We start from the raw sequence: 27,199 nt of genomic DNA on the forward strand, positions 1-27,199 counted from the left end.
GTGAGCTCTCAGTAGGGCTTTGAAGGGAGGAAGAGAGCTAGCTTGGTGGATGGGCAGAGGGAGGGCATTCCAGGCCAGGGGGAGGACGTGGGCCGGGGGTCGATGGCGGGACAGGCGAGAACGAGGCACCGTGAGGAGATTAGCGGCAGAGGAGCGGAGGGTGTGGGCTGGGCTGGAGAAGGAGAGAAGGGAGGTGCGGTAGGAGGGGGCGAGGGGATGGACAGCCTGGAAGCTCAGGGTGAGGAGTTTCTGCCTGATGCGTGGGTTGATTGGTAGCCACGAGAGATTTTTGAGGAGGGGAGTAACATGCCCAGAGCATTTCTGGACAAAGATAATCTGGGCAGCAGCATGAAGTATGGATTGAAGTGGGGAGAGACACGAGGATGGGAGATCAGAGAGAAGGCTGATGCAGTAGTCCAGACGGGATAGGATGAGAGCTTGAACGAGCAGGGTAGCGGTTTGGATGGAGAGGAAAGGGCGGATCTTGGCAATGTTGCCTTCCCTTCCCCACAGCACCTGTATATATCATCATCAATCGTATTTATTGAGCGCTTACTATGTGCAGAGCACTGTACTAAGCACTTGGGAAGTACAAATTGGCAACATATAGAGACAGTCCCTACCCAACAGTGGGCTCACAGTCTAAATATGTATATATGTTTGTACATATTTATTACTCTATTTATTTATTTATTTTACTTGTACATATCTATTCTATTTATTTTATTTTGTTAATATGTTTGGTTTTGTTCTCTGTCTCCCCCTTCTAGACTGTGAGCCCACTGTTGTGTAGGGACGGTCTCTATATGTTGCCAACTTGTACTTCCCAAGTGCTTAGTCCAGTGCTCTGCACACAGTAAGCGCTCAATAAATACGATTGATTGATCGAATGAGTACAATTACAACTGCTGCATATTCAATGGAAAGAAGACAAGTCCCAATCAGCCCTGCCACTGTTGAATGCAATCAAACGTATTTATTGAGCGCTTACTGTGTGCAGAGCACTGGACTAAGCGCTTGGGAAGTCCAAGTTGGCAACATATAGAGACAGTCCCTACCCAACGGTGGGCTCACAGTCTAAAAGACTGCAGGTACTCCTTCACTCCCCTTGTAGCAGCCAAAGCCTCTATTCCCCAGCTCCACTTCATCCAGCCTCCCTCTCCTCCCCTCAGAAACAAAGAAGCCACTTAATCTCAACTCCCCCATTTTCTGTGGAGTGTCTAGACTGTTAGGTCGTTGTGGGCAGGGAGTATTGTTAAACCGTGCTCTCCCAAACACTTAGTACAGTGCTCTGCACACAGCAAGCGCTCAATAAATACAACTGACTGACTGACTGAATGGGGAAGACAGGGGAAAGTGGGGAAGCCCAGGTGGGCTGGGACGCTGCCTTCAGGACCATGGAGAACAAGTGGAGAGGAAGAACTGGCAGTTCAGGGTCTGGTTAATCTCATCACCGCTAAGAAGTAGTGCACAGGAGGCAGTTGAAACCAACTGGGGGTTTGGGGAAGATCAGATCCCAGACTGAACACAAGGAACCCGCTACACCATCTCCCAGCTGCTCCCAACTTCTTCAAAAACAGACAGGCTCTGAAGAAAGGCTGTCACTGAAGATCCAAAATCAGAGGGGCATACTCTGGGAGGATCTGCAGCTTTGATTTCCCGCCAACGACACGATGATTCCAAGTCCCCCTGCAGACTGTACACTCCCTGTAGGCAGGGAGCGCGTTGATCAACTTTGTTACTTTCCTAAGTGCTTAGTACCACGCTCTGCACCCACTAAGTGTTCAATAAATACCACTGAATGACTCAGATATCCAAGCCATGGGCTGGGAGAGCTTTCTGTTGGGCCAAGCTGGGGAAGGGAGGTGTGGCTTAGATTGATGGCCAAAGGAAATACTGATACTGATTTAAATACTGATTTTAAAATACCCTGAAACCGCAAAAATAATCAACAGATAAGGAGGAAGTCTTACCTCTGAAGGATCTTTTCCGCCTGTTGCTCAGAAATATCTATACCCAGTATCTTGAGAGACTGAACCACTTCTGAAGCATCGATTTTTCCTGTCAAGGAATAGAAAAATAATAGATTCCCAAGTTAAGGGTGGATGCAAACAGGAAAAAGCTTGAGGAAACTTCACAAGATACAAAGCTGCCAAAACTGTGTAAAGCAGGACTCACACCAGACACTGAAGCTGGTGGAAGTCATCTACATCTAAGTATTTCACCCAGTACACTAGACTGTAAGCTCCTTATGGGTGGAGATTGAGTCTACCAATTCTTCTGTACTCTTCCCCCAAACCCTCGGTATAGCGCTTTGCACACAATAAGCATTCAATAAATATCACTGATGTCCAGCATTTGGTTTAATTAAAAATTAGGGAAGAAATTGAATTAGCCTAACTGGTTTCTACTGGGCCCTTTGAAAAGGAATTCAAGCTTGGCACCATGGAGCTGGTTATTCAAAGGAAATGGCTCTTCTGAAGCCAAATTTGTTTGACTTAAATATGGGGAACAAACCAAAACTATTTTAGTACGAAAGTCTGATCTTTAAAACAATTATTTCAGTAACGAAGATGACAAGAAAAAAATGGATTCAGAGGAGGGTGGTTTGCATCTTTAGGGGCAGGAGGAGAACATCTTGGTAATATTTTTGAATATTTGTGGCATACCATCATTGTTTTTATCCAGACTCTTAAATGCCAGTTTCATTTTTTTCTCATGATCTTTAAGGTATTTCGTAAATTCTTCAAAATCTAGCTGTCCATCCTGGTTGGTATCTCCAGCTTTAAAAATTTTCTAAAAGACAGAAAAAATAGAATCAAACAATCAAGCTTACAAATAGTGCTGATGCTACAACCTGGTAATACCATAGATTTTCAGGCAATATTTCCACTGCTCAAGGTGCAGTGAAAGGAATATACACAGTCTACACATATCACAGACACATACACACTAATTATTTAATATCTTACCCAGGTTACAACCTGGAAATACAGTCATTATTGTTAGATACCTTACCCTAGGTTACAACAATCCCCATTCATGGGGAGAGGGGGGGAATAAAAGGGGAGCTGCCCTGGCTCTATGGTATTTATCCATATCCCACCTGCCCTACCCTGTTTTTTGACACTCACGCTAGGAAAAGATTCTTAGTGCTTTCAAAAAATCACAGTCTTAATCCCCATTTGACAGATGAGGTAACAGAGAAGTGAAGTGACTTGTTCAAGCTCAAAAATCATGGGAAAGGCCTTGTCGGTAACTCTTTCTATGAATTTCCAGGATGACAAACCTTCCTTCACACTGATGTCTGTAAAATTCTAGTCCAACATTAAAAATGCTTTAGGGTGTTTGTCATCTTAAAATGCGTAGACCGCAATCTCATCTATCTCACTGCTGATCTCTCGTCCTTGTCGGAATGCCCTCCCTCTTCACGTCCAACAGATGATCACTCTCCCCTCCTTCAAGGCCTTATTAAAGCACAACTCTTCCAAGAGGCCTTCCCCGACTAGGCCTCTATTTCCTCTTCTCTCATTCCCTTCTGCATCACCCTTGAAGTTGGATTTGCACCCTTTTTTCAACCCTCCCTCGTCCCCACAACACTTAAGTACAGATCCACAGTTCATTTATTTATATCAATGTCTGTCTCCCCTTCTAGACTGTGGACAGGAAATGTGTCTACCAACTCTACTGTATCATACTCTCCCAAGAGTTGAGTACAGTGCTCTGTGCCCAGTAAGCACTCAATAAATACAATTGATTGAGAAATTTAATCTACTGATGATCACTGGAATTTGACTAAATAAAATAATTCACCTTTCCTCGTTAATATTAGCCCAACGAAAAGAACACAGCATTCATGGTCAAGCTGGTGTGTGTTCTAGTTATGTAATGCTTGGTGTTCCTAGTATCCCTAATAACATACCCCTTTGTAAAAACACTAAATGCAAAATCCCACAACATCTTTCATGTGAAGAGCTCAAGCTGCTTTGCGACTCAATTCAAGTTTCCCAACACCTCCAGGAGACAGATTGAGATGAACCAAGTTATTTATTCACTTCTGAAACCCTGACTGCTCGAACTTGGAAAGCGGCAGCTGCTTAATTGAAGGGGGGAGCTCTGTGAAGCCACTGGATTTGAGAAAATAAAAACACTGTGTCTAATAAAAACTTTAAGGGGGATTTATGGAATCTGAATGTAATTACATAGTACAATATCAATGAGGCATTAAAAGCACCTGCCTTTCAAAGTAGATATGGAGCCTAAAGGGACAGGAATTAGGTCTAACTCTACACCTTATAGTTCTACGTTCTTTGTTGCACTCAAATGTACATAGTAACAAACCAAACAAAATCCACACTTAGCTCCTACTCCCTCCCCTTCTCCCACTTCTCAAACACAACTGCTATCTTGACCTCCAGGAAAGTATAAATGGATGCAGTAGTCAGTATTTCACTAAAGGAGATGAGAAGCTCTACTTCAATATTTCTCAATCTGGGGGTCAGGACCTAATAATAATAATAAAAGTGGTATTTGTTAGCACTTACTATGAGTCGGGCCCTGTACTAAACATTAGATACCACAGAAGCAGCGTGGCTCAGTGGAAAGAGCACAGGCTTTGGAGTCAAGGTCATGTGTTCAAATCCCGGCACCGCCAATTGTCAGCTGTGTGACTTTGGGAAAGTCACTTAACTTCTCTGTCCCTCAGTTACCTCATCTGTACAATGGGGATTAAGACTGTGAGCCCCCCTTGGGAAAACCTGATCACCTTGTAAATTCCCCAGCGCTTAGAACAGTGCTTTGCACATAATAAGCGCTTAATAAATGCCATTATTATTATTATTATTATACCAGGTAATCAAGTTAGCCACTATCCCTGATCCACTTGGAGCTTACAATCCAAGTAAGAAGGAGAATGGGTATTGGATCCCCATTTCACAGGTGAGGAAACTGAGGCACAGAGAAATTAAGTGACTTGCCCAAAGTCACAGAGCTGAGAAGAGGCGGTGCTAGGATTAGAACCCACTGCCTGAGTGTCTCCTCACGCCTCAGCCCTATTTTTAACGGTGAGCTCTTTGAAGTCAGGAACTGGGGCTGTTAGTATTCATGGGATCTTCCAACGTTTCAAGAACAGTGCTTGGTGTTCCTAGCGAATCACTGGGACAGGGAGCGTGATGTTGGGCAGGCTCAGGACTCATTCTAAATCAAGCTTGGTCGGTGATGGATTGATTGATTTCCACTCCCCCAGTAATAGTGATAGTAGTAGTAGCAGCAGTAGAAGCACAGGGAGATGTCAATTCATAGGAATGAACAAGTAAGCCAGTTAATCAAGCACGTATGGAAGGCACTACCACCATTTGCTACCATTAGAAGCAAATGATTATTATTATTACTGCAGTGGTAATTCTCTGTTGGACTGAAAAAACTAAGGCAGTGGTCATACGTCATGGGTATATTTTTAAAATACAAATAGCGTATAAACCTTAGGAACTGGTATGATCTCCCTAGGAAATTGCCAGAATATAATTAGCTATTCATGAGCTTTATGCCAGCTATTTATACCATTTAAAAAGCTACTTGCCTAGTAGCCGCTCTCCTTTATTATCAGCTTTTTTGTTGTCTTGGCTCAATCAATCACCCTATCCTCCACTAAGATCTTGAAGAGAAAACTGTCCTAATAACAACATTTTATCCTCTGAGAATCAATCCCCTTGAAGGGATGCGCACCTCCCTGGGGCAATTTGCTAACCATCTAGAGGGTGGAATCTTCATTAAGATTTTTTCTGATGTACAGAATGGGCAAATGGAAAGTGGAATGGAAATGTATTTTAAAGATAAAATATAGCCAAGTTCTTGGCCTCAGTAGACAAGGTCTCTCTGGCTAGGCTGTCCATCTGGGAGGGTTGGAATTACTTAAGGAACTTCTATGCTGAAATTAAAATTTCATTCAGATTAAGATTTGGCCACTATTCTCCACCAATTTATCGCACTTTACCTACTTGCACTCTCCAGCTATTCCCCAATTCCCAATTATTCTTGACTCCTCTCGACTTGAACTTCTAACCAAACCTTGCTCTCTACTTTCTTGCTCTCAACTCTCCTGTCTCCATCCCCTCACTCACACTGTTCCCCCCAGTTTCGGGATCCCTCCTGCCCCAAAGATGATCAATCACGGCTCTCCCACAAACCCCGAATAAGATCCCACCTCTTCCAGAAGTCTTCCTTGACTAGTTCCCAGCAATGTCAATTAACTCACCAGCCAACTCTAGCACTTAGGAACTTATTTATACTCATCCTCACCAATACTGTATGTTTATTGAATTGTGTAGTCATTCATTCATTCAATCGTACTTATAGAGCGCTTACTGTGTGCAGAGCACTGTACTACGCGCTTGGGAAGTACAAGTTGGCAACATATAGAGACGGTCCCTAACCAACAATGGGCTCACAGTCTAGAAGGGGGAGACAGACAACAAAACATGTGAACAGGTGTCAAGTCACCAGAATAAATAGAAGTAAAGCTAGATGCACATCATTAACAAAATAAAATAAATAGAATAGTAAATATGCACGAGTAAAATAAATAGAGTAATAAATCTGTACAAACATATATACAGGTGCTGTGGGGAGGGGAAGGAGGTAGGGTGGGGTGGATGGGGAGGGGGAGAGGAAGGAGGGGGCTCAGTGTGGGAAGGCCTCCTGGAGGAGGTGAGCTCTCAGTAGGGCTTTGAAGGGAGGAAGAGAGCTAGCTTGGCGGATGTGCGGAGGGAGGGCATTCCAGGACAGGGAGAGGACGTGGGCCGGGGGTCGACGGCGGGACAGGCGAGAACGAGGCACAATGAGGAGGTTAGCAGCAGAGGAGCAGTGGGTGCGGGCTGGGCTGGAGAAAGAAAGACGGGAGGTGAGGTAGGAGGGGGCAAGGGGATGGACAGCCTTGAAGCCGAGAGTGAGGAGTTTTTGCCTGATGCGTAGGTTGATTGGTAGCCACTGGAGATTTTTGAGGAGGGGAGTAACATGTCCAGAGTGTTTCTACACAAAGATGATCCAGGCAGCAGAGTGAAGTAGAGACTGAAGTGTGGAGAGACAGGAGGATGGGAGATCAGAGAGGAGGCTGATGCAGTAATCCAGTCGGGATACGATGAGAGATTGAATCAGCAGGGTAGCGGTTTGGATGGAGAGGAAAGGATGGATCTTGGTGATGCTGCGGAGGTGAGCCCGGCAGGTTTTGGTGACGGATTGGATGTGAGGGGCGAACGAGAGAGCAGAGTCGAGGATGACACCAAGGTTGAGGGCTTGTGAGACGGGAAGGATGGTAGTGTGGTCTACAATGACGGGAAAGTCAGGGAGAGGGCAGGGTTTGGGAGGGAAGATAAGGAGTTCAGTCTTGGGCATGTTGAGTTTTAGATGGCGGGCAGACATCCAGATGGAGATGTCCTGAAGGCAGGAGGAGACGCGAGCCTGAAGGGAGGGAGAGAGAGCAGGGGCAGAGATGTAGATTCGGGTGTCATCAGCGTAGAGATGACAGTTGAAGCCATGGGAACGAATGAGTTCACCAAGGGAGTGAGTGTAGTCAACCACTTATTTGGACAACTCTACTTGTAAACATTTTTTGTGTTTGTCCACACTGTTACAGTGAAAGCTCCTTGCAGGCAGGGAACATATCACTTCCTTGTTTTAAATTTTGTAAGCTTAGTACAGTGCATTGCACCTAGAGGGAGTGCAATACTACAACTATACACTACTATCAATCAATTGTATTTATTGAGCGCTTACTGTGTGCAGAGCACTGTACTAAGCGCTTCGGAAGTACAAGTTGGCAACATATAGAGACAGTCCCTACCCAACAGTGGGCTCACAGTCTAAAAGTATTGTTTGGAAGAGCTTTGGCAAGTCATTCAATGGCCTTAATTGAATTTAGCCATAAAATGAGAAGTCCCTGGGACTTATTAAACAATCGGTTCCTGAAGTCAAAAAATTGAAAACAAGAACCACTTTTTCACAGGAATGAAGTATAAATGGAAGGTAAGTCCTGAACCAAGGTTGACTACCCTTTTTTCCAAAATTACCAAACACTATGTACTCAATTAAACACGGGTAATATGCAACGTAAGTGAGTTTATACTGGGACAGGGACGGTGTCCTGACCTATTTGCTTGTAATAATAACAACAATAATAATAATGATGGCATTTGTTACATGCTTACTTTGTGCCAAGCACTGTTCTTTCCACCCCAGCACTTAGTGCAGTGCCTGGAACATCGTAAGTGCTTAACAAATACTATTATCATTATTATTAGTATTACTGAGTTAGAGGGGTTCCATAATGGGGCGACCAACTTTCATTTCATTAGAATAATTAAAATAATGATGGTATTTGTTAAGCGCTTACTGTGTGCCAAGCACTGTTCTATTAATAGCTGTGCTGACTCTCCCAAGTGACTTTGCCACCATCTTTTAGTCCAACTCCCTAACTTGCCCCTGTCCCATTTCCACTACTTTTAAATGTGTTTTCCCGGTACTCCCCAGCTCTAGTTCCATACTGTGCAGTTGTCACCGACGTCATCGTAACTGAAACAAGAGGGAAATTTGGAAATGCTGCAAGTACCACCAAGTACTATAATAATAACAATAATGGCATTTATTAAGCGCTTACTATATGCCAAGCACTGTTGCAAGCGCTGGGGAGGTTACAAGGTGATCAGGTTGTCCCACGGGGGGCTCACAGTCTTAAGCATCCATCTGTGCATCAAGGGAAGGTAGTTGGGGTATGAAGAGCAAATGGAGCGTGATGACTTCGTTGAATTGGAGGGGGTGAAAAGATTGGTGGTCTTTGTGGGGAAACAGGACAGGTTTGCGGGGAGTGGGAGTTTGGAAGAGGAGGAAGGTGAGGAGGCTGTGGCTGGGCAGAGGGATTTCAGAGTTGTTGTGGATACAGACTGTGCAATGAGTAGAGATGCTGAGATCGAGAGCGCGTCCAAGTTGGTGATATTCTTTTTTTTTTCCACAAGCAGCAGCATGGCATAATAGATAAAGCATAGGCCTGAGAGAAGGTGATGAGTTCTAATCCAGGCTTGGCCACTTTGCTGTGAAGCCATGGGCAAGTCCCTTCACTTCTCCAGGCCTAAATTGCCTCATCTGTCAAATGGGGATTGAGACTGTGAGCCCCGTAAGGGACAGGGACTGTGTCCAACCTGATTTGCTTGTATCAACCCCAGCGCTTAGTACAGTGCCTGGCACATAATTAAGCACTTAAATACCATCATTGTTATTATTATTACTACTTGAGGAATGAGAGGAAGTAGGAAGGAGGATTAGAACTCAGGTCCTTCCGACTCCAAGGCCCATGCTCTCTCCACTAGGGCAGAGAAGCAGTGTGGCTCAGTGGAAAGAGCCCGGGCTTTGGAGTCGGAGGTCATGGGTTCAAAGCCCGGCTCCACCACTTGTCAGCTGTGTGACTTTGGGCAAGTCACTTAGCTTCTCTGGGCCTCAGTGACCTCAACTGCAAAACAGGGATTGACTGTGAGCCCCACGTGGGACAACCTAATCACCTTGTAACCTCCCCAGCGCTTAGAACAGTGCTTTGCACATAGTAAGCGCTTAATAAATGCCATCATCATCATTATTATTACGCTGCTTCTTGCCTTTGTTTTTTGTTGATCCGCAGCCCTGGTCTGACACCTTCTTTGCTTTGCCTTGCTTTTCTTCCATCATCTTTTCTTTTTTTTCCATCAAACGTCCCTCTTCTTGTGTTCCCTATCCTTTCTCCCTTTGCTCCTTGCCCTGTGGCAGCAGGTCAGCAGGGCTCCGGGCTCCAAGCTGGAGTCCGGTCAGGGCCAACTAGGGGCATTGAGATCTCTCCGGCCATATGAGCTCAAGTGAGACCACTGACCTGAGGGCCAGAGCCATGTTTTGGTGCCCTCAGGGGAGTCACCTGGCTACATGATGTCTGGCCCAGATGGTGGGGATGAAAACAACTTGCAAAGTTCTTCTACACCTTTCAACCAAGTTGAACGGTTGGGTGACACAGCACTCTGCCTGTATTTTCTTTTATGGTACTAAACATTTACTACGTGCCAGGCAACCTACTAAGTGCTAGGGTAGAAACAAGCTAATTGGGTTGGACAGTTCCTGTCCCATATATAGGCCTCACAACTTAATCCTTATTTTACAGATAAGGTAACTGAAGCACAGAGAAGTTATGTGACTTGCCCCAGGTGACACAGCAGGCAAGAGGCAGAATTAGGAGCCAGGCCCTCTGATTCCCAGACCAGTGTTCTTTCCACTGGGCCACGCTGCTTTTCTATTTCTATTTTCTTTCCTTTAGCTCCCTGTGGGCATGGAATGTGCCTACCAGCTCTTGTCATATTGTACTCTCTCAAGCAGTCTGCACAGAGTAAGCACTCAATAAATGCCACTGATTGACTGACAGCTCACCTCCTCTAAGAGGCCTTCCCAGACTGAGCCCCCTTTTTCCTCTCCTCCTCCCCATCCCCCCAGCCCTACCTCCTTCCCCTCCCCACAGCTCCTGTACATATGTTTGTACAGATTTATTACTCTATTTATTTTACCTGTACACATTTACTATTCTATTTATTTTGTTAATGATGTGCATCTAGCGTTAATTCTATTTGTTCTGACGACTTGACACCTGCCCACGTGGTTTTTTTGTGTGTGTCTCCCCCTTCTAGACGGTGAGCCCGTTGTTGGGTAGGGACCATCTCTATATGTTGCCAACTTGTACTTCCCAAGCGCTTAGTCCAGTGCTCTGCACACAGTAAGCGCTCAATAAATACTACTGAATGAATGAATGAACCCACCCTCCCTGCCAGAACCTACTTCTCCCTTCCAGAGGAGTGTTGATGTCTACAGCTAGTTTACTTCCTACTCCTGTCTCCATGTTCTTTCTCTCTATCCTTTCCTTCTGTCCTTTGCATTGTCTTCCATCCACCTGACTCTTCTAGGCCACTCTTCTCTCCCCCACCATTTCTGAGACGTTTTCTCATCTCTCCCTGATCCACAGTTTTACTCCCCCATGACCCTTCCTACCTTCTTCCTCCATCTGGAGAAGCAGTGTGGCCTAGTGAGAAGCAGCATAGCCTGGTGGATACAGCATAGGCCTAGCAGTCAGAAGGACCTGGGTTCTAATCCCAACTGCGCGACTTGTCTGCTGTGTTACCTTAGGTAAATCTGTGTCTCAGCAAACTCATCTGTATAATGGGAACTCATTCATTCATTCATTCACTCATTCAATCATATTTATTGAGCGCTTACTGTGTGCACAGCACTGTTCTAAGCGCTCGGGAAGTACAAGTTGGCAACATATAAAGATGGTCCCTCCCCAAAAATGGGCTCACAGTCTAGAAGGGGGAGACAGACAACAAAACAAAACATGTAGGCAGGTGTCAAAGTCTTCAGAACAAATAGAATTAAAGCTATATGCACATCATTAACAAAATGAATTGAGTAGTAAATATGTACAATTAAAATAGAGTAATAAATCTGTACAAATATATATAAAAGTGCTGTGGGGAGGGAGGTAGGGAGGGGGGATGGGGTGGAGGAGAGGAAAATGGGGGCTCAGTCTTGGAAGGCCTCTTGGAGGAGGTGAGCTCTCATTAGGGCTTTGAAGGGAGGAAGAGAGCTAGCTTGGCGGATGTGTGGAGGGAGGGCATTTCAGGCCCGGGGGAGGACGTGGGCCGGGGGTCGACGGCAGGACAGGAGAGAGCGAGGTACGGTGAGGAGGTTAGTGGCAGAGGAGCGGAGGGTGCGGGCTGGGCTGGAGAAGGAGAGAAGGGAGGGGAGGTAGGAGGGGGCGAGGGGATGGACAGCCTTGAAGCCGAGAGTGAGGAGTTTTTGCTTGACGCATAGGTTGACACGCAGCCACTGGAGATTTTTGAGGAGGGGAGTAACATGCCCAGAGCATTTCTGCACAAAGATGATCCGGGCAGCAGAGTGAAGTATAGACTAAAGTGGGGAGAGACAGGAAGATGGGAGATAAGAGAGGAGGCTGATTCGGTAATCCAGTCGGGATAGAATGAGAGATTGAACCAGCAAGATAGCAGTTTGGGTGGAGAGGAAAGGGCGGATCTTGACGACGTTGTGGAGTGAGACCGGCAGGTTTTGGTGACGGATTGGATGTATGGGGTGAACGAGAGAGCAGAGTCGAGGATGACACCGAGGTTGCGGGCCTGTGAAATGGGAAGGATGGTAGTGCCGTCTACAGTGACAGAAAAGTCAGGGAGAGGTCAGGGTTTGGGAGGGAAGATAAGGAGTTCAGTCCTGGACATACTGAGTTGTAGATGGCGGGCAGGCATCCAGATGGAGATGTCCTGAAGACAGGAGGAGACACGAGCCTGAAGGGAGGGAGAGAAAGCAGGGGCAGAGATGTAGATTTGGGTGTCATCAGCGTAGAGATGTAGTTGAAGCCGTGGGAGCGAATGAATTCACCAAGGGAGTGAGTGTAGATAGAGAACAGAAGGGAACCAAGAACCGACCCTTGAGGAACCCCTACAGTAAGGGGATGGGAGGGGGAGGAGGAGCCCGCAAAGGAGACTGAGAATGAACGGCCGGAGAGTTAAGAGGAGAACCAGGAGAGGACAGAGTCTGTGAAGCCAAGGTTGGAGAGCGTGTTTGAGGAGAAGGGGGTGGTCCACAGTGTTGAAGGCATCTGAGAGGTCGAGGAGGATTCGGATAGAGTAGGAGCCGTTAGATTTGGCAAGAAGGCGGTCATTGGTGACCTTTGAGAGGGCAGTTTTGGTGGAGTGTAGGGGACGGAAGGCAGATTGGAGGGGGTCAAGGAGAGAGTTGGTGTTGAGGAATTTGAGGCAGCGGGTGTAGATGACTCGTTCTAGGAGTTTGTTTATTGAGCGTTTACTGGGTGCAGAGCACTGTACTAAGCGCTTGGGAGAGTATAATATAATAAACAGACACATTCCCTGTCCACAATGAGCCTAAGACTGTAAGACCCTCATGGGACATGGACCGTGTCCAACCCGATTATCTTTTATCCTCCCCAGCACTTAGAACAGTGCCTGGCATATAAGTGCTTAAATACCATTAAATATATATGTATATATATTTTTCTCTATATTTTCCAATGCTTGCCTCATCGTTTCTGTTTTAATATACCTTTAAAGCATTTCTCCTGTCCAATCTGGCTACAGTTTCTGCACTTCAGCTCACTACACAGAACAGTTGTCTGTGTGCACTGCTGTCGTCTAATCTCCTCACGCGGGCGCAGTGGAAAGAGCTCGGGCTTTGGAGTCAGAGGTCATGGGTTCAAATTCCGGCTCCGCCAATTGTCAGCTGTGTGACTTTGGGCAAGTCACTTCACTTTTCTGGGCCTCAGTTACCGCATCTGTAAAATGGGGATTAGGACTGTGAGCCCCCCCACGGGACAACCTGATCACCTTGTAACCTCCCCAGTGGTTAGTACAGTGCTTTGCACATAGTAAGTGCTTAATAAATGCCATCGTTATTATTATTATTATTATTATTATGCCCAGCAAGGGGGGTTGATGTGGTGGCCCCTGCATCAACGTTAGTGAGTTCCAGGTTTCCCTGTGTGTGAGCCTGCATCTGGGTTAGAACGGACCAGGCTTCTGGGTGACCAGGGGTGTACGGAGGATGAGGAGATGATCTGATCAGAGAGGAACAGTCAGAGCAAGAAAAGTGAACGAGCAAAAAAAACCCCCAAAAAACAGCAGGCAAACTGAAAGCTCCTTGTGGGAAGGGTTCACATCTACCTTGCTCCCTGCCCAGCTTTCTGCACACAGGAAGAGCTCAATAAATACCACTCACTGAAGGATTGATCGCTTGAAAGAGATAAGACAAAATAAAGCCAGAGACTAGAAGACCTGACAGATTTCAGAGGAAGGTTATAAAGTTTCTTTCCAGTGCAGACCACACAGGGACTAGCTTCCCCAAGCAGAAGACTTAGAGGAGAAGCAGCCTCTGACCTACTGGATAAAGCACACACCTGAGAGTCAGGAGGATCTGGGTTCCAAAGTCAGTTCTGTCACTGGCCTGCTGTGTGACCTTGGGCAAGTCATTTGGCTTCTCTGTGCCCCAGGTACCTCCTCTGTAAAATGGGGATTAAGACTGTGTCCCCCTTATGAAACACGGACTGGGTCCAATCTGATTATCTTTTATCTACCTCAGAGCTCAGCTGAGTGCCTGACGCAGAGTAAATGCTTAACAAAGACCATTAAAAAAAATAAAAGGAAGTGGAAAAAGCAAAAATGAGCTCCTGAGAAGCAGGAAACAGACATGCAGGCACATGTCAATCAAACAAGTCAATAATAATGGGTGCATAAATAAAAGGATAAAACTGTATAAAAAAACAAGAAGGGAGAAAAGGAAAAGGTGGGGATAGGGAAACTGGAAAAGAATTGACTTCTATGTCACTCAGTGAAGGAAAAGGCAGGTGTTTTTCCATATTTTTTTTTAGCAAAGCATGAAGTTGCTGAGGGAGCAAACAATAAATTCCTAGTAAAAGGAGGTATTTCGATATCTCCTTGTTCCTCCATGGGTTCCCCAGGCTGATTTTAAAATGAGCATTTTTAATTCTGCTGGTTTGCACAGGTGGGAATTAACTATAAATTGAAAATATTCCAATATGCAGGGATTAATGGGGAACTAACTTCTTACAAAAAGGGAATATAAAACCAATTCATGTGAATTTTATCAGCTCCATTCTGTCATATTCAGGCCGGGTCTGAAAAGAAGCTGTGTGGTCCAGTAGAAAGAGCTTGGACCTGGAAGCCAAGAGGCCCGGGTTCTAATCCCAGCACTGCCACCTGCCTGCTGTGTGACCTTGGCCAAGTCACTTAACATCTCTGTGCCTCAGTTTCCTCATCTGTAAGTGGAGAAAAAAATTCTGTTCTCCTTTCCTGTCACTATTAGGCTGTGATGGTATTGTATCTACCCCAGCACATAGCACGGTTCTTGGCCTATAGATGCTTAAGTACCAGAATCATCATTATCATTATTTATATCATTAATAATATTTATAATAATAATAAAAAGTAGGACTGGTGTGGTTTGTGAATGGCACTGAGGTTTCTGACTAACTTAATAACCTATTTGGGCACCAATTTACCACAGGGGATTGTTGAGTCGAGTATCATCACTCAACCCTGTCTCAAGGCCTGCCCCAACCCTATTAGGGTCCTGGGCCAGGAAAACCAAATTTTCTGTCAAAATTCAAATATCAGTCTTCAGGTCTGATCCTGTTCTGAATCTACCCCAGTGTTTAAGGCAGTGCTTGGCAATTAACAAATACTACATCTATTATTAATATTATTATTGATTATAAAACTTGCATTCTTCAAAACACACTTTTTTTTCCGAAGATGATTTGAAAAATTGGGGGAAAATTTGAGAAAAATTCATTTTATGACAAAAGTACCATCAGTAAAGAAGTTATAAAGCAGGGAATGCCTTCCCTCCTAAACCCACTCCTCTTCCTAAGCTTCCCATCCCCATAGATGACCTAGAGATAATACTATCTCATAAGCTTGTACCCTTGGCTTCAGCCTCAACTCTACTGGCATTTGACACTCACATTCAATCTACTGTTAAATATTGTTAGTTCTTCTTACTCGACATTCTCAACCTAATGCTTTTGAGTCCTAAATTTCAATTGTGAAGAATAGGGCTGGCATCACAATCCTTCTTGAGTTAAACTGAGAACAAATGAGATAACGCTAAAGGTAACTTGCATACTTGTGGATCCAGTGAAATGTTTCCCACTTGCAATTACGTTTGCCAGAAAAGACTCCTTTATACCTTCATTTCTTAAACATTTTCCTCTTCTGCTAAATGCACCTTATACTTTCTGCATTCACTTTGGTGTCTGTGTTTCCAGGGCCTTTTTTTTTTTTTGCCTCATTTCTTCTCTCTCTTTTTCTCCTTAAATATCAGTACATCTGCCAATGCTGTTTTCAGATACTTCACACTCCACATTTTATGGGATTGAATGCAACTAAGTTGCTAAATACTTTCAATCCCCAAACAGCTGGGGAGGTAATGAAAGAGGAGTTGCCTGCCAGGTGTCAGGAAATCTTTCAGGATGCAGCTGGAAGGCCAACAACAGGCATGCCAAAAAGCATGAGACAGAAAGTGGGCTAAGCATAGGAAATCTTAAGGGTACCTTTTTACATTTTTTTTTGACAGGCACCGCACTAAGCACAGGTAGGAAGATCATCATCAGGTTGGACACAGTTTCTGTCCCATACAGGTTTCACAGTTTTAATCCCCACTTTTACAGATGAGGTAACTGATGCACAGAAGTTAAGTGTCATGCCCAAGGTCACACAGCAGACAAGTGGTAGGGCCGGGATTAAAACCCTGGTCCTCTCACTCCCAAACCCGTGCTCTTTCCACTAAAACCATGCTGCTTCTCTGCTGTGCATACCTTCAAGGATGCTCCATTCGCCAACTGGCAAATCAGATTCACATGAAGGATGCAGAACAAGAGTTTTCACTCATTCGTTGTTTCACAAAGTCTCTGTTTTGTTGTGTATTTGGGCGGGTTTGGTGGAATTCACTTTCAATACCCTAGCATTTCAGTTTATATTTTGTATATGAACTCACAGGTTTTAAAAACTCAGGTATTTCCTTTGAAAAGAAAAAGCAATTAAAACTTAACCCTGCAGAACAGGATCAGATTCAAATAAATATCTTTGCCTTTTTGGTATTTCACTGCAGTCAAGTAATTTTTTCTAAAACTCTTTCTAAGCACTGACCTTGGAAGACACTATGCTATTTCCTAAATGATCTGTGAGAACTGAAGCTGTTACAGTCCTTATTTTTCCTCTAGCAATTACGTACTTTCCCAGCCTCAGCACTTGTGCATATACCATTATTCATCTTACATTCAATTATTTATTAATAATGATAACTGTAGTACTTTAAGTGCTTAGTTTGTGCCTAGCACTGAGGTAGATACAAGATAATCAGATCCAACTCAGTCCTGACCCACAAAGGACAGAGAATGACTATTTTCTCCCTTTTCCAGATGAGAAAACTGAGGCCTAGAGAAGTTAAGTGACTTATCCAAGGTCCCACAGCAGGCAAGTGGCAGGGCCAGAATTAGAACCTGGCCTCCTGACCCCCAATCCTATTCTCTTGCCATTAGACCATGCTGCTACTTAGCACTTAATTATTATTATTACTATTATTATGGTTTTTGTTAAGCACCTGCTATGTGCCAAGAACTGTCCTAAGCATTGGGGTAGATACAAGGAAACCAGGTTGTCCCACGTGAGGCTCACAGTCTTAATCCCCACTTTATAGATGAGGTAACTGAGGCCCAGAGAAGTGAAGTGACTTGCCCAACGTCACACAGCAGACAAGTGTGAAGGCAGGATTAGAACCCACATCTTCTGACTCCCAAACCCAGGCCCTTGACACTAGGCCATGCTGCTTCCTATGGAGCTTCTCTGAAGATGGCCTTAAGAGCTCTCACAATTACCCCATTTCAGGGTTCAGCCCCCTCACTCCTTCACGCTTCCATCAATTTTCAAACATTATTCTCTGATTACCTTGAAATCATCAGTGCCTGTGGACTTGATGAAACAGGTGGCTAATCCAAGCACTAGCACCTCTTTTTTTCCTAACTCCTACCAAACCCTCCAATCCATAGCATTACTTGCCATTGCTTTCAGACGACTGTTGCCCATTTTTATTCCGACTGCATGGGGAAAATGATAAAAGTGGAGAAAGTGGAGAGAATGAAATCCTCTATTTCTTAACTTTCCTTCGCCGATTAACAAAGGGATGGCATTCCCTCTACTACCCTCCGGTGACTCCTTTTGCACGCATAATAATAACCACTGTGGTATTTGTTAACTGCTTCTTATGTGTAAGCCCTGGAGTAGATGCAATACCATTAAATGAGTCAACAGTCCCTGTCCCACATGGGCCACACAGTCTAAGAAGGGAGACTAGGTATTTAATCCTCATTTGACAGGAAACTGAGGCATAAAGAAGTCAAGTGACTTGCCCAAGGTCTCACAGCAGGTAAGCGGCACACCCAGGATGCGAACTCAGGTTTCCTGGCTCCTAAGCCTGCCCTTTTTCCACTTCTCCATTGCATCCCTGACATCCCCACTCTTGCAAAGGACTTAGTGAAAGGCAGTAATCTGTAATGTGACCACGGCCTGAACCACATGTCAGTCAGTCAGTTGTATTTACTGAGCGCTTACTGTGTGCAGAGCACTGTACTAAGCGCTTGGGGAAGTACAATATAACAGACACATTCCCTGCCCACAGTGAGCTTACAGTCTACAGGGGGAGAACAGATCATCAGCGACCGAAGTGAATACCTGAAAGTAGAACTGGAAATGGTCAATGTAAACTGCAGCACACATTTCTTAACCAATGATTTGAAAAAAAAATTTCAATATGATTTTGGTCCAACTAAATATCAAACAGTGAAACTCTTAGACATAAAAAAACCCCTCACTCTCAACTGCTTAATGCCATGTAAGAGAGCATTTAATCTATATCCTAACATAGCCTTTTTTGTATTCCAGGGATATTTTCATTCTTGGTTTGTCTGTTACATTTGTGAACCAGTCAGCCACACAGCACAAATAGATTCCTAATATACCCAAAGAGAAAGTTTACAATTCAAAATGGAGAAAGCAGCTGATTACTATTTCAGGCACGCCGCTGCAAGTAAAGAATGTAAGTTAGACTTCTTCTGCTTGAATTAGATTTTAAAAAAAAAATCAGAAGGCTTTGGGAGCATTAGGAAACAAGTCAGAAGAAAATAAAATAAGACTTCTTCGGTTTCAAAAAAAGATCACCAGGAAACATGAAATACAGATTTTATTCCTGAAAATTACTTCATATTTAGCTAACTGAAGTGGAGTTGAGGGAGAGGAAGGGTGGTAAGACAAGCAACCAATCAGTCATATTTATTGAGAGCCTAGAATAAGCGGGAAGCACTATACCATGCACTTGAATTTCAAGTTACAATCTAGAGCTACTCATCCGTTGATGCGTACGCTGTTAGTTTCACAGGTTTTTGAGACGGGGGTAGATGTAGAGGCCTTCAGTAGTCAGTCAGCACAGTTAGATTGATTGCTACTAGAAGAGTTCTCTCAACAGAGAGTCATCCCCAAAACAGACAGTTACGCCTGGATGAAATGCTGACCAAAGCGTTCATTCATTCAATCATATTTATTGAGTGCTTACTGTGTGCAGAGCACTGTACTAAGCGCTTGGGATGTACAAGTCGGCAACGTAGAGAGACGGTCCCTACCCAACAACGGGCTCACAGCCTAGAAGTAGTTCAGCAGTCAATGATTCAATTGTATTTACTGAGTACTTATTGTGGGCAGAGCATTGAACTAATCGGTTGGGAAAGAAAATACAACAGAGTTGGTAGGAGCTTAGTCTACAGGAACAAGGGAGAAACCTACACTAATAACTGTGGTATTGGTTAAGTACTTATTATGTGCCAAATACTACGCTAAGCACTGGGGTAGATGCAATATAAGCCGATTGGATGCATCCCCTCACCTACATGAGACTCACAATCTAAACAGGAGGAAGAACAGGTACTTCATCCCTGTTTTACAGATAAGGAAACTAAGGTACAGGAAAGTTAAGTGGCATGATGAGAGTCCCTCAACAGGCAAATGGCAGAGCTGGAATTAGAACCCAGATCCCCTGATTCCCAGGCCCATGCCCTTTCCCCTAGGTCACGCTACTTCTCACACTAGTTACCCATTAGAAATATGAAGCTACTACCACTACTATTACTACACACACACACTTTTGTATAGGCATCCCCCAGAAAAAGTCCTCGATGTGTTCTTTGAAAATGTGGCGGCAATGTGAACCATCATGCTGGAGGACTCATTCAATCATATTTATTGAGGACTTACTGTGTGCAAAGCACTAAACATTCAGGAAAGTACAATATAACAATAAACAGACAAATCCTGCCCACAACGAGCTTACAGTCTAGAGGATATGTTTTCCCTGAGAGAAATGCAGTGTGGCCTAGTGGATAAAGTACGGACCTAGGAGCCAGAGGACCTGGGTTCTAAACACGACTCAAACTCACTTAACTTCTCTGGCCCTCCTTTTCCTCAACTGCAAAATACGGATTCAATACCTGTTCTCCCTCCTACCTAGACTGTGAGCCCCATACGGAGCAGGAACTTTATCAACCCTGATTAACTTGTATTTCCTCAGCACTTAGAACAGTAATCATCATCCTAATGGTGTTTATTAAACGCTTACTAAGTGCCAAGCACTGTTCTAAGCACTGGGGTAGATACAAGGCAGTCAGGTTGGAAGCAGTCCCTGTCCCACATGGAGCTCACGGTCTTAATCATCATTTTACAGATGAGGTAACTGAGGCACAGAGAAGTGACATGACTTGCCTAAAGTCACACAGCAGACAAGTGGCCGAGCTGGGATTAGAACCCATGACCTTCTGATCCCCAGGCCCGTACTCTATCCACTAAACCATGCTGCTTCTCAGTACTTGACACATAGTAAGCGCTTAACAAACACCATGCTCTGCACACAGTAAGCGCTCAATAAATACTACTGAATGAATGAATTAAAAAAAAATACATTGTTAGGTTTGGTTCCAGACCCAGCCACAGTACGACAGCCAGCCCCACAGGTAACTAAAAATTATACTGTCGATCACTCCTTCACCCAACTCCCCTCCATCATAACTAGGGCATTTCTTCACTCCGTGCAGGCCCTGTCCACAGTCTCCCCACGCTCCTTAGATCGTACCTACCTACCTAGCTTGGTTTCTTTTTGAAAACTGGAAACTCGCATATCCCTACTCAAACCATGAGCCACCCCCGCTTTCGGCACAAAGGGGAGGAAAAATGTATTCAACTGGGATCAGTCATTCATTCATTCAATCGGATTTATTGAGCGCTTACTGTGTGCAGAGCACTGTACTAAGCACTTGGGAAGTGCAAGTTGGCAACATATAGAGACGGTCCCCACCCAACAGCAGGTTCACAGTCTAGAAGGGGGACACAGACAACAAAACAAAACATATTAACAAAATAAAATAGAATAAATATGTACAAATAAAATAGAGTAATAAATACGTACAAACATATATACATATACACGGGTGCTGTAGGGAGGGGAAGGAGGTAAGGCGGGGGGTGGGGAAGGGGAGAAGGGGGAGAGGAAGCAGAGGGCTCAGTCTGGGAAGGCCTCCTGGAGGAGGTGAGCTCTCAGTAGGGCTTTGAAGGAAGAGAGCTAGCTTGGCGGATGGGCAGAGGGAGGGCATTCCAGGCCAGGGGGAGGACGTGGGCCGGGGGTCGACGGCGGGACAGGCGAGAATGAGGCACGGTGAGGAGATTAGCGGCAGAGGAGCGGAGGGTGAGGGCTGGGCTGGAGAAGGAGAGAAGGGAGCTTAGGTAGGAGGGAGTGAGGTGATGGACAGCCTTGAAGCTGAGGGTGAGGAGTTTTTGCCTGATGCATAGGTTGATTGGTAGCCACTGGAGACTTTTGAGGAGGGGAGTAACATGCCCAGAGAATTTCTGCACAAAAACGATCCGGGCAGCGGCGTGAAGTATGGATTGAAGTGGGGAGAGACAGGAGGATGGGAGATCGGAGAGGAGTCTGATGCAGTACTCCAGTCGGGATAGGATGAGAATCAGATAGGACAGGATCAGTCGTGTTTACTGAGCACTTACTGTGCACAGACAGTGTACTAAGCATTTGGGAGAGTGGTTCCCCGCCCACAGCGAGCCTCCAACCCCCAATAGCCAGCTACCTGTGTCCCAGCCCTGCTGCTTGTACCCCAAATGGCAGGGAGCTGATTTGACCCAGCCTTGTTCCCTCTTGCTGCTCTCTGATGGCTCAGCCCTCCCTGCAGCCTTCATTCCCTACTCTTAGCTGCTTGTCAGCATCCATCGCCATGGAGACCAAGCATCACTTGGCCACAGGGGTATTTCCAGCTGCAAGAAGGGACTGTATTTCCCAACAGTTCTGCCACTCCCTCCTCCCGCACCTTGTTGAAGGCAGCACGGGACAGAAGAGAGATCTCTGCCCCTTCCCTGCCGTCTCCCTCAAATCCTTGCTGAAACAGAAAAATGCTTCAGCATTTTCTTGAGCAGAAACGTGGCCTAGTGGAAAGAGCACAGGCCTGGGAGCCACTTGTTTGACCTTAGGCAAGTCACTTTACTTCTCTGTGCCTCAGTTAAATGCATCTGTAAAATGGGGATAAAGACGATGAATCCCATGTGGGACAGAGACTGTGTCCAATCTGAATATCGTGTATCCACCCCAGTGCCTGGCATACAGTAAACGCTTAACACCAATTTAAAAAATGTCAATTCCCAAATCTGAGCCTGACTGATGGAGATAAGATGAAGGGGATGTAAGTTTGTCTGTTCCGGGGATGAAGAAGGCGGATTCCCGTGGCTCAGTGGAAAGAGCACGGGCTTTGAAGTCAGAGGTCATGGGTTTGAGTCCCGGCTCCACCACGTCTGCTGTGTGACCTTGGGTAAGTCACTTAACTTCTCGGAGCCTCAGTTACCTCATCTGTAAAATGGGGATGATGACTGTAAGCCCCACGTGGGACAACCTGATCACCTTGTATCCCCCCCCCAGCGCTTAGAACAGTGCTTTGCACATAGTAAGCGCTTACCAAATGCCATCATTATTATTCCCCCCAACTCCATTCTGTGCCTCTTGTCTCCTGCTGCTCCTTTTCCCTTCTACTCCGGACTGAGGAGGGTCAGGGAGGAGCGCAGGGAGTGTGACCTAGTAGAAACAGTAGAAGTCTAATATCAGCAGACCAGAGTTCTAGTCCTGGATCTCCCAATTGCCGGTTGTGTGACCTTTGGCAAGCCACTTAACTGGTCTGTGCCTCAGTTTCCTCATCTGGAGATACGTGGAGATCAGATTTCTGTTCTCCTTCCCCTTCAGACTATGAACCCCATATGGGGCAGTGACTGGGCTCTATGTCCACATATTGTATCTACCCCACCACTGAAAGCAGCGGGGCCTAGTGCAAGGACCACAGGCTTGGAAGTCAGAGGACCTGGGTTCTAATCTCAGCTCTGCCATTTGTCTGTTGTGTGACCTCGGGCAAATCATGTAACTTCCCTGGGCCTCGGTTCCCTAATTGGTAAAATGGGGATTCAGTGCCTACTCTCCCTCCTACTTAGACTGTGAACCCCATGTGCGACCTGATTATCTTGTATCCAGTCAGCCAAACATATTTATTGAGTGCTTACTGTGTGCAGAGCACTGTACTAAGCACTTGGGAGAATACAATATAACAATATAACACACATTCCCCGCCCACAACGAGCTTACAATCCAGAACTTACAGTCTATCCACCCCAGGGCTTAACAAAAACCACAATTATTTTAATTACTCAACAGACCGCTTGGTGTGAAATAAATGCTTCACAAATACTATTACTAATTATCATCCTCATTATTTTGAGTTGGAAAGAAGGAACAGGGGAGAGAAGCAGAAGTCCTGCTGCTGTCGCTGCCACCCTATCCAGCCCAGAGGGACCCTCTCCCTCCGGAAGAGAGCCGCTAGCCACCCCTCCAGCCCTACCCCAACCCCCAAATCTTCCAAAAAGGTTACTGCACTGAGTTGTTCTCCTCAAAACTGAGCAGACTCCAGCGGTGGGGTGGGGCAGGGGGATGATAATAATAATAATAATAATAATGGCATTTATTAAGCGCTTACTATGTGCAAAGCACTGTTCTAAGCGCTGGGGAGGTTACAAGGTGACCAGGTTGTTCCACAGGGGGCTCACAGTCATAATCCCCAAGATTATGCAGAAGGATGCAGAAGGACGGCAAGAGAAATGCAGGTCATTGCATTTGTACCTTTTATTCACCTTTCCCTCAGCCCCACGGCACTAATGTACATATCCGGAATTTATTTATTTACATTAATGTCTGTTTCCCCCTCTAGACCGCAAGCTCATTGTGGGCAGGGAATATGCCTACCACAAGCAGTGTCGGCCTAGTGGAAGCCGGAAATCGGTTCTAATTCCGGCTCTGCCGATCGCTTGCTGTGTGCCCTTGGGTAAGTCACTTTACTTCTCTCCGCCTCAGTTTCCTCAAATGGAAAGTGGGGATTCAATGCCTGTTCTTCCTCCTACTTAGTCTGTGAGCTGCACGCAGGACAGGGATTGTGTCTGACCTAATTAGCCTGTACTTACCCCGGAACTGAGAAGTGTTTGACACATAGTAAGTGCTTAAATACCATAAAAATACTATTTTTCATTGTACTCTCTCAAGTTCTTAGTACAGCCCTCTGCCTATGGTAAGCTCTCAATAAATACCACTGATTGATTGATAGGGCCCTCCAAGTCAGACAGGCACTGGGTGGGGATTTGTGAGGAGCTACCACAGTACTTCTTGCTTCCTTCCTCCTTCCTCCCTTAATCCCCAACATGATGGGAGGTGGGGGACAGAAAGTGGACTAAAGAGTCAGCTTGGGTAGTGAAGGCGTGGGGTTTAACAGGGAGGCTGGTTAGGCCAGTGCTTGGCACATAGTAAGTGCTTAACAAATAACATCATTATTAGTATTCTAGTATTTCTAGACTGTGAGCCCACTGTTGGGTGGGGACTGTCTCTATATGTTGCCAGCTTGTACTTCCCAAGCGCTTAGTACAGTGCTCTGCGCACAGTAAGTGCTCAATAAATACGATTGATTGATTATAAAAAATATAAGGTTGCCCCTCCGGCCGTGAGAGGCGACTTCAGCATGGCTCTGCCCGCTCCAGGGGCAACAGCAGCTTGGCTCAGTGGAAAGAGCCCGGGCTTTGGAGTCAGAGGTCAGGGGTTCGAATCCCGGCTCCGCCACATGTCTGCTGTGTGACCTTGGGCAAGTCACTTAACTTCTCTGAGCCTCAGTTACCTCATCTGTAAAATGGGGACTGACTGTGAGCCCCACGTGGGACAATTTAATCACCTTGTGTCCTCCCCAGAGCTTAGAACAGTGCTTTGCACATAGTAAGCGCTTAACAAATGCCATCATCATCATCAACAGTACAATGAATTTGGGCATGGGCCACGCTGCCTGCCACCCTCAACCTGCCTGCCAAAGGCAGCGACCAGCAGCGGGGAGGGGGAGCCAGGCTGGGGCCCGGACAGCCAGCTTGGACTCTATCTCTCTCATCCCCACGGGACAGCACAAGCCCCGGGCTTTGGAGTCGGAGGTCACGGGTTCAAATCCCGGCTCCGCCAATTGTCAGCTGTGTGACTTTGGACAGGTCACTTAACTTCTCTGTGCCTCAGTTCCCTCATCTGTAAAATGGGGATTAAGACTGTGAGCCCCACTTGAGACAACCTGATCACCTTATAACCTCCCCAGCACTTAGAACGGTGCTTTGCACATAGTAAGCGCTTAATAAATGCCATCATTATTCTTTTTCCTGTATATATGTACATATTTATTACTCTACTTACTTATTTTACTTGTACATATTTATTCTATGTATTTTATTTTGTTAATATGTTTTGTTGCCTGTCTCCCCCTTCTAGACTGTGAGCCCGCTGTCGGGTAGGGACTGTCTCTATGTGTTGCCAACTTGTACTTCCCAAGCGCTTAGTACAGTGCTCTGCACACAGTAAGTGCTCAATAAATACGATTGACTGAATGAATGAATGAACCCCACCCAGGCTCCTTCAGGGAAAGCCGGAGGCGAACGAGAGATCTGGGTTCCAACACCACAGCTCTGACTTCTATCATGTGGCAATAATTTCTCGGATTCTGGGATTCAGTCAGAGAAGTAGCGTGGCTCAGTGGAAAGAGCACGAGCTTTGGCGTCAGAGGTCATGGGTTCAAATCCCAGCTCCGCCACTTGTCAGCTGTGTGACTCTGGGCAAGTCACTTAACTTCTCTGTGCCTCAGTTACCTCATCTATAAAATGGGGGTGAAGACTGAGTCCCACGTGGGACAACCTGATCACCTTGTAACCTCCACAGCACTTAGAACAGTGCTTTGCACATAGTAAGCGCTTAATAAATGCCATTATTATCATATTATTATTATTATTATTAATCTCACTGGGCTTGTGACAAATTCTAGTTACATGCCAGTCGTTTCAAATGATCGTTTTTAGAGTTGGAGATTTGTCTAAATACTAAAATTAGACACATTTTTCTCCGTGGTACAAAGAGAGGGCATGAGGAATTAAGGTTTGCAATACTGCAACCGTAAACGGTGTTGAAAAGCAGCATGGTGTAGTGGATAGAGCACAGACCTGGGTTCTAGGTGTCTCTGTCACCTTGTCTGCTGTGTGATCTTGGGCAAGTCACTTTACTTCTCTGGGCCTCAGTTACCTCACCTGTAATATGGGGAATAAGATGGTAAACCCCATGAGGGTCACGGGCTATGTCCAACCTGATTACTTTGTATTTACCCCAGCGCTTAGAACAGTGCCTGGAACATAGTAATTGCTTAACAAATACCATTAAAACAAAATTGTAAAGCATCATGCATTGACTAAGTATAACAACAGACCCTCTGGATCTATCAAGACGAACTTTTAGGGCAAAGTTTACATCAATTAAAGCAGGTAGGAACAATTTCTTGTTACCACAGGAAGTTGGTATAGTGGATAGAGCACAAGCCTGGGAGCCAGAAGGTCATGGGTTCTAATCCCAGCTCCGCCGCTTGTTTGCTGTGTGACCTTGGGCAAGTCACTTAACATCTCTGGGCCTCGGTTACCTCGTCTGTAAATTGAGGATTACTACTGTGAGCCCCATGTGGGACAGGGACTGTGTCCACCCTGATTATCTTACCCCAGCGCACTGAGGCTCACTTTGATCTTTTAGACTGTGAGCCCACTGTTGGGTAGGGACTGTCTGTATATGTTGCCAATTTGTACTTCCCAAGCGCTTAGTACAGTGCTTTGCACATAGTAAGCGCTCAATAAATACGATTGATGATGATGATGCTCACCCACAGTACTCATGCGCATATTTTTACACTTTGCTTTTTCCTCAATCTGTAATCTACTTTAATATTTGTCTCCCCTGTAGACTGTAAACTCCTCGTGGACAGGGATCTCATCTACCAACTCCATCACACTCAATAATAATGACGGTACTTGCTAAGCCCTCACTGTGTGCCAAGCACTGGGGTAGACAGGTAATCAGGTTGTCCCACGTGGGACTCACAGTCTTAATCCCCATTTTACAGGTGAGGTAACTGAGG

The 27,199-nt window shown here is 45.4% G+C and overlaps 1 protein-coding gene across 1 annotated transcript in view; it reads right to left on the reverse strand.

Annotated features, from left to right (window-relative positions):
- The window catches only part of SLC25A24 (solute carrier family 25 member 24), a 77,429-nt gene that overhangs the window by 37,989 nt on the left and 12,241 nt on the right, over nucleotides 1-27,199 (reverse strand). The window contains exons 2-3 of the mRNA XM_038745281.1: nucleotides 2,670-2,796; nucleotides 1,974-2,061 (exon numbers count right to left, since the gene is read on the reverse strand). Coding sequence (XP_038601209.1) covers nucleotides 1,974-2,061; nucleotides 2,670-2,796 — 215 coding nt within the window. The remainder of the gene's footprint in view (nucleotides 1-1,973; nucleotides 2,062-2,669; nucleotides 2,797-27,199) is intronic.

The sequence above is a fragment of the Tachyglossus aculeatus genome, chromosome 4 (assembly GCF_015852505.1).
Source record: "Tachyglossus aculeatus isolate mTacAcu1 chromosome 4, mTacAcu1.pri, whole genome shotgun sequence".
NCBI lineage: Eukaryota > Metazoa > Chordata > Mammalia > Monotremata > Tachyglossidae > Tachyglossus > Tachyglossus aculeatus.